General features: G+C 43.1%; 1 protein-coding gene across 3 annotated transcripts in view; it reads left to right on the top strand.

Annotated features, from left to right (window-relative positions):
* Positions 1-2,842: 2,842 nt before the first annotated feature.
* LOC147432723 (uncharacterized) overlaps positions 2,843-7,625 on the top strand; it is a 77,920-nt gene continuing 73,137 nt past the window's right edge. For all 3 annotated transcript variants that reach the window (XR_015185573.1, XM_086492564.1, XM_086492565.1), the window contains exon 1: positions 2,843-3,566. Coding sequence is in view for 2 of the 3 variants with exons in the window: in XM_086492564.1 (XP_086348690.1) it covers positions 2,921-3,566 (646 nt within the window). In the remaining variant the exon portion in view is untranslated. The remainder of the gene's footprint in view (positions 3,567-7,625) is intronic.

Below are 7,625 nucleotides of genomic sequence, written 5' to 3'. Positions count from 1 at the left end.
TTGATCAAGGGATGGGTTCTCACAATGTTTGAGAAACATTGCCCACCAGGTGTGCCAGGTGTTAGTGCCTGATGTGTCATGGCATTTATATTTTTGGACTTTTAACTAAGGTCTTAGCTTTAAACCTTAGGAGCATGTTTACACAAGGACTTTATGCCTAGGTAGTTTGAAATACCCGAATGGTCATATGGCGTAGAGCAGTTTTCGGATGTAACCAACTGGCAGTTTGCAGTTTGCAGTTTGCAGTCTTCCTGCAGTTGTACTGCTATTTTGGGCTTGTAATGGACATTGATGATGAATGCAGGGAAGAGCAGTACTTTCTCTTGCTTAGCCATGGTCTCTTGTGTTCACACGATTTGCGGTTTTCATGGTGTAATGTGCAATCACCTATAGTCAATTCCCTGTATTCTATATGTGGTTTGCATTGAATATCTGTTAGGACTGTGAGCCCCTAACAAGCCTTATCATCCATGTTTTTTTGTGTTATTTCCCAGGCACTAAAACAATGGGTAAGCAACAAAAAAAACAAGCAATTGTCCAGTTGAAGGTTTCTTGCCATGCGAAGCTTCATACAATCTAATAGAATGCAAAGCTTTAATGGGACATCAACATACATGAGAAACTTGATCCAAAACACGAGGAAAAGCTTGGCTTTTGACCATACATCATGCTATCTCCATCATTGACCCTGTTTTCCTCTCCAAGTCACCATTTTGCTGAGGGGCATATGCCCAATATTTTATCTCCGAACAAGCCAAAAATGCATTAAGTTCATTAAAGGTATACTCCCCCCTTCATCGTAATGGAGTGTGCTCATTGTACAATTATATATATTTTACACGATTAAATTGCTTGCAATACATATACGCCTGGAGCTTGGCCTTAAGCAGATATACCTAATGCATGCCCTCTGTAATCATCGATGAAAGTCATGAAATACACTTGATTAAACAAACGCTGGAGTATGCATTGTATCACAAACTTCACCATGGACAAGCTACTAAGAAGCTACTACTTGCAAAAGTAGCCCATACGGAACTATTCTTTTGAAACTTAGAACACTAAATTCTGACCAAAATAGAACCTCCACATGCATGTCTAGATGGTGCCTCAAGAGGGGGCAATGAAGCAACCATACTAGATGACAAAATTGTGCATGCCAAAGTGTGGCATCCATAGTAGTTTGGAATTGGACATTGCATATCTTGAATCTTCCACACATTCTTCATAAGCAATGAGCTTATAAAACTCGTGAAATTATGCGTTAGATACAAAATTGTATCACTTAGTTGAGATCTAACCATGCCAAAGTGTGGCATCCAAAGTACTTTGGAATTGGACATTGCATATCTTGAATCTTCCACACATTTTTTCATAAGCAATGAGCTTCTAAAACCTGTGAAATTATGTGTTAGATGCAAAAATTGTATCACCTTAGTTGAGATCTAACCATGGGAGTTGAAATAGAAAGAATGCCAAAAATCGTAAACTCGGCTTGTCTCCCCTTGGTTAAGCTAACTTTTGCTTTGGCGTTCACTTCTGAATCAATCAAACCCCAATCAAACAACCTATACATGCTCGATAAACTTGCTCCTACTTGTAAAGTGCAATTTGTAAGACTAGCTTGATTGCAAACTTGTGGGAGATAAAGCGAAACCCATCTTTCATAAATAAGAGCTAGCTCTAATACGCTCAATAGGCTATGTAGAAATGTTGTTATCCACTTCATGGATGGATTGCAAGACACCCAGACCGGAGATGAAAGCAAAGCTAGTCGTGCATGCATCCTTGAATCACCGGGTGTGGTTAAACCAACTTACATATGTGCCACTTAAATTGCAACATTTGATATGCACCTTCTAATGTGAACAAGCCAAGCCAATTAATAAAAATGTAGTAGTTACCGGTGCATATGGTGCCACTATCCATCATTGGGTTATCGGTCAGTGAGCCATGTGGCCATGGGGAGCTAGGTTGGCCAACCATGTGCGGTAGAGACGAGACTTGCTTTAACAGACTTAGACACGACCTTGATAGGCCCTAGTTGCGATGAAACTTGAGCATTTGCATGTACGAAGACTGGGTTGGCCACCCATGGACAACATACAACAAGCACATGCAAGCTCACTGTTCGACAGGGCCATGGTGTAAATGGACTCATTGGCGTGAGTGTTTTGCACACATGCACCATGACCTACTTGAGCTGACAAATTGCAAAAAGTGTGTGGTGGGTCCTCTCTTCTTTTTGGCCGAGCCAAGAGTGGAACGACGGCAAACCCAGATCGAGTTTCGGTGCCATAAATGGTCGTTTGTCAGTGCGAGCTTGCTAGCCTCAGGATTATTTGACGCCACTTGTGTCAGGTGGGATCAATGGTTGCTATTAATTGGGGGCGGCGGGATTGGTTTTGCGCCATCAGATGGCGAATTAATCCCCAAGTGATCGTCATGTGATCATAATCGAAGTGAACCCCAAGGAAACTGAATGTGAACATCAAGTGATCGCCAAGTGATACCCGTGTGATTCCCAATTGAGATGTGATCACCCTGTGAACCTACCTATTTCAAAGTGATCACCATGTGACCCCAACCATTCTAAAATAATCTCTAAGTGATCACCGTGTGACCCCAACCATTCCAAAGTGATCTCCAAGTGAACACCGTATGATCTCCTGCCCGTCACTTTTGCCATATCATACTATGTTCTTACCCTCTTTTCAAGTGGCGCACGATAGCTTAATGGGATAGCCAATGTCTCTAGTGCGGGAGGTGGTGGATCAATAGTGGGGGCAAACGGACAAGAATCTTTTTATTCTTGGGAGTAAAAGGATGGTCCTTTCAAACCGCCGACCGCACGTAACAAGGTGGTGTCAAATACTCCCGCGGGCTTGCTAGTACCTACTGTGAGGTCCAGCTCCTGGGAATGGGGTTTGTAGCAACCCAGACGGCTTTTCTCTGCGATATTTCTTCTTCACATCGGATATGGCGGAACCAAAGCTTACTCTTCACCTCTTCAAACACCGCACTCTCGCAAACCCTGAGACTTATCAATCACCCCAGAAAGAGTAGCTTCGTATCTACAGAAACCTTGTATTTGTATTCAGTGAGCAATAACAATGCCGTTTTCCCTGTCTTTGCTGGGGCAGAAAGCGATATGGAGCTCGCAGAGGTGGAGCTGCAAATCTCCTCTCCCTTGGAGGCCTTTTTCAATCGTTACAGCTCGTTCTTTGAAAGATTTGAGGCTGGGAAGGTGCGTCGCATCATTTCATCAGGCTGCGTAAACCCAGAGAACCCTTCTCCAAGCATTCTGGTCATGCTGGGAAGTGAACTTTTCTTGAGGCAGTTGTGTAATGAGTACCCAGACGGTTTGGTTGAAGTAAACCACTTCTCTTTCAATGTGCTGGCAGACATTAAGGAGCAACGAGACGAAACTAGATGCTTCCACATTAGCACAACAGATTTCTCAGAGATTTCAGGCTCTTTTGATGCCATATTTCTGAACTATTTTCCTGTCTTTTCCAAGTCGCTTCCTAAACTTTTTAAAGATGTCACACGGCTCTGTAAGCCAGGTACATTTTTTCTTTAGTTTTCTTTGACTTCATATGTGAAATCCAGATTTTGACTGGTTCTATAGTCCACATAGATAGATTGAGAGGGGCTGACAAATCGAGCAAGGAATGTGATAAGAGTAAATTAGAAACTGCTTTTGCATCTCATCAAAAGAGGGATGTTGGATGTGAATTAACTACTCTTGCGGCTTAGCAATGATGGATGTTGGCAATGCTGAACAAGTTTTATTTTTGAAGTGGGACTGGCATCCACCACATTATGTATTTTCTTGAGGACTGCATGTAATGTGCTTTCTACGCTGATAAAAAATTTGATATTCTAACTTGCAGTACTCCGTGATTCTGTCTCAGTTTGAAGATCAAGCACAAAGGAAAAGCTGGAGACCTTTGACTTTCATCCCATGTATCGACTTGTCAATCAGGCCCAAATCAAAAGCTTAGGCCTTTGACTTCTTTTTAGCCATCCCACTTTTTTTGATGAGACCATTGAAATGGTCTCTTGTAGTTAGGATCCAGCAAGCAACGTTAAAGAGATTCACCACTCATCGCGCATCCTCGTTAATGTTTGGGCTTTACTTAAACCATTGCTGCTTGTTTTGTGGTAAGTGGTCATGTATCACGTGCATATGGGCTCAATGTGCCACGTGGGCATGCAATGCTGCTCAGAGCCAAACGCTAGATTGGAAGACCCTAGGAGATTGTGTACCCGCACCCTTGTGAGTTTGTTTGCAGTACTTGCATGCCTGGACAGTTCCATTAGAATAACCTTGCACAACTCTTTTTGCACAAATGGCTGTATAAAGTGAAGTCGGGCAACTAGCAGCGTAAGTTACAACCAGTTGATATTGTGTTGATTCTTTCTATCTTCCGTGGTGCGCATTGCCAGTCTACTGCCTTATTTTTGTGCTAATTTTTTCTATTTAATGCTTCTTTTAGTGCTAGGCTTTATTATGGCCAAGTCTGCCTTGCATCTCTAGAGTTATGACAAAAACTCAGCACTCAAAACTTTGTATTGATGTATGCTTGTGTGTGTGTGGGTGTGTGGGAACATATCAGGGTTGACACGTCCGAGCGTCCGATGCTAGTACAACCCAATGTTAGTGCGGTACAAGTTGGACTAAGCCAAAGCTAGTACGATGAAAGAAAGAGAGTCTAGAAAAGAGCTCAGGAAACCAAAGTTGAATGGCCCAAATGGCATCTTTGTAGCACCCCTTGAACTTTGTCCCCACATCCCTTAGCCTCGGGCCTTGGGCCATGGGCCATGTGACAATATTGGCCTAAAGGTCAAAAATTTACCCAAAACATCTGGTCAGTCAATGGTCAAATTGATTGGACGCCTAACATACTAATTCAGATATCCGTGCGGTACTAGATGGGCTGGATGCAGGGGTGCGTCTGTTGAAAGTGGACGACCTTGGAGCATATATTAATACCTAGTTCTACATCCGCTATTGGGCTTTGACGACGTTAGTGGGAATGTCGTAATAGTTAGTCAATAGTATGTATGATGGAGCTTATGGTTATATTGTATTGTGAGTACCATGAATCTATTGTCAAAGTCGACGATGCGGAAACGTAGAGACCAAGGAGAGAGAGAGAGAGAGAGAGAGAGAGAGAGAGAGAGAGAGAGAGAGAGAGAGAGAGAGAGAGTCTCCTGAACCAACCAACTTTGGCAATGAATAACTAATGTGCAGTACAATGGGGGCTGAGGGTTGCTTATATACCAACCTCAGTAAATTGCCCTACCGAGACTTTGACAAATAAGTAAAATAAATACCTAAGAGCCAAAATAAATAATAAGATCACATTGGGCAGTTCACTTGAGATGCCTAAACTCTAATACCCTCTCTGCAGCTCATAGTGAATATAAATAGTGAGACCAAGTCGATGAAGAAGCTATCATGAACGTCCCAACAGAGGGTCCGTCTACTGGATACACCTCGGATTTGCTACGCTCAACTTTGTTCCTTAGAACAATGCCATCTTGAGCATCGGTTGCCTTTTAGAAAATTGAACTCTAGACCACACTACGTCCAAGAATCCCCTTTCGTGAACTGTGAACACATCATGTCCGAAATACTCCAAGATAATGAACATTGGAACACATCCTGTCCATGATCCGACCAACAACAATGGATTGGTGCACTCATCCATAGTGTTTTAAATATGTCTGATTGGTTCACTGCATGACGCATGTGCCTTGAACTCCGACATACGGGTTCAAACACGAGAACTTGAACTCCAAGTTCCAACACAAGGGTCCAAATTAATTATACAAAGCACTGTTTGTCCCTCTTTGCCACTCACAATCCGCTCTCTGGCTGAAGCTAGTGGCAGCATCTGCCTCTTGATAGAAATCTGGTGTCGTGGCCATTGTGGTCGCCACCACGTGTGCCATGCCGATCTCTTCTGTCAAATCTTTATTCCCATCATCTTTGTTCAACTTGCCTCTGCCTTTGTCCTCCTATGAATTCCTTCTTTTGTCTTTGGCTTCAAACTCTTGAGCCAAACAAAGCGTCGTGTCATATAACAACTGTCGTCGGACCAAGAGGAGAAAGCACGAGAGAGTGTAATGGACTTGGACACTCGAAGTCGAGATTCTACCGCGACACCTCACTTCAAAACAGTTCACAGTTCACAATTGATTCGACACTCGTCCGACGGAGTTCCGTGCCTAGAGATATTGTCCCCAAAGACTGTCGCCCCTTTCGGTATTTCTTTTTGTATTAATCTGTTGCAAAGTACAAGTGGGTAGCCGGGACTCACTCTCAGACTCTGTGTCCAGATGCTCTGAGAAGTGAGAGCCCAAGCTACCAATATAAAGGTTTACAAGGGATGCTAAAAGCAGAGCCCAAAAGCTGAAAATCAAAAGCTTGCACTTCCAATGTTTCCCTCACAAGCCATACTTGGCAATAAAGCAAAGCTTTTAAATAAAAGCTCTCTCTCTCTCTCTCTCTCTCTCTCTCTAACTCCTGCTTGCATAGAATAAAGCAGCAAAACCGCCGCAGATTTGCCTGCCAAAAACGCTGCAAAAAGCGGACGTCCGTATTGCAGGCCACGTGGCAGATTTAGTGAATTGCGTCGTATTTTCCTGTAGCTAGCCACGTCACCATATCAGCCTACCAGGGAGTCCTTGCCAGGGGGGCGTACTGGGCAGCCACGTCACCAAGTTGTGACATACCCCCCTCTTGAAAGCATTGTAATCACCTCGATTACGCCTGCAAAATAGACATAAGCCATAAATTGTCTTATCAGACACTGATTGTTAGTACCGACGCACTAGGAACACACATCTAGCACATGTACCAATTGACAGTCACATCACACGACATCACAGGACATCACTTGACCTCATAGGACCTCACATGACAAATCACATTCAACATTCATTCGGATCTCAGACCATGATTTATCGGGAATGCAATTAGCAATCGCATCTAGATCCACTCAGAACCTCATAGATGCCGGATTGACTAATCCCTATTGCAACCATGTCTATCGAGATCATTGAGACCAAAATGCTGCAATCATTTTGTCTATCAGTTCCTGCACTTAAACAAGTCAAGAACAAATCAGTTTCATATTATTTGGAATTCCATTTCATAAAGTCATACAACAGAATACTGTCAGCTCTTAGTATCCCTGAAGCTCAAAGAGACATCAGTGACTAGTATTCAAAATTTGAGGCATCTGTTGACAAAGGAGCGGAGTAACTCCTCTCTTGTGCAAATCCACTGCACCATATCTTCGGCCAAGCTGAATTCGGGGTTCCATTTGGAGTAGATTATGCCAAACCGAAAGTTTCAAGGTAAAGTTTCACAATCTGAGGAGTATCTGCTAGGTTCTCCTCCTCCATCCACTTCACATACAATGCAGGATAGTTCTTGAATTTAACCAAGAACCGCCTTGTGACTTTACCCTTATTCTCTCTGTGCTTATGTGCCAAAATCTGTTCAGGAACAAGGATCTCCTCGTTTTCTTCCACTTCGGGTTGCTCATCAGGCTCCCCATTTTCGGGCACATCACCTTTAAAAGGTTTCAAGAGACTCACATGGAATG

The sequence above is a fragment of the Adiantum capillus-veneris genome, chromosome 20 (genome assembly GCF_014529385.1).
Source record: "Adiantum capillus-veneris isolate H3 chromosome 20, ASM1452938v2, whole genome shotgun sequence".
Lineage (NCBI taxonomy): Eukaryota > Viridiplantae > Streptophyta > Polypodiopsida > Polypodiales > Pteridaceae > Adiantum > Adiantum capillus-veneris.
The sequence above is the reverse complement of the archived record's forward strand: the minus strand, read 5'-3'. Positions and strand labels throughout refer to the sequence as shown.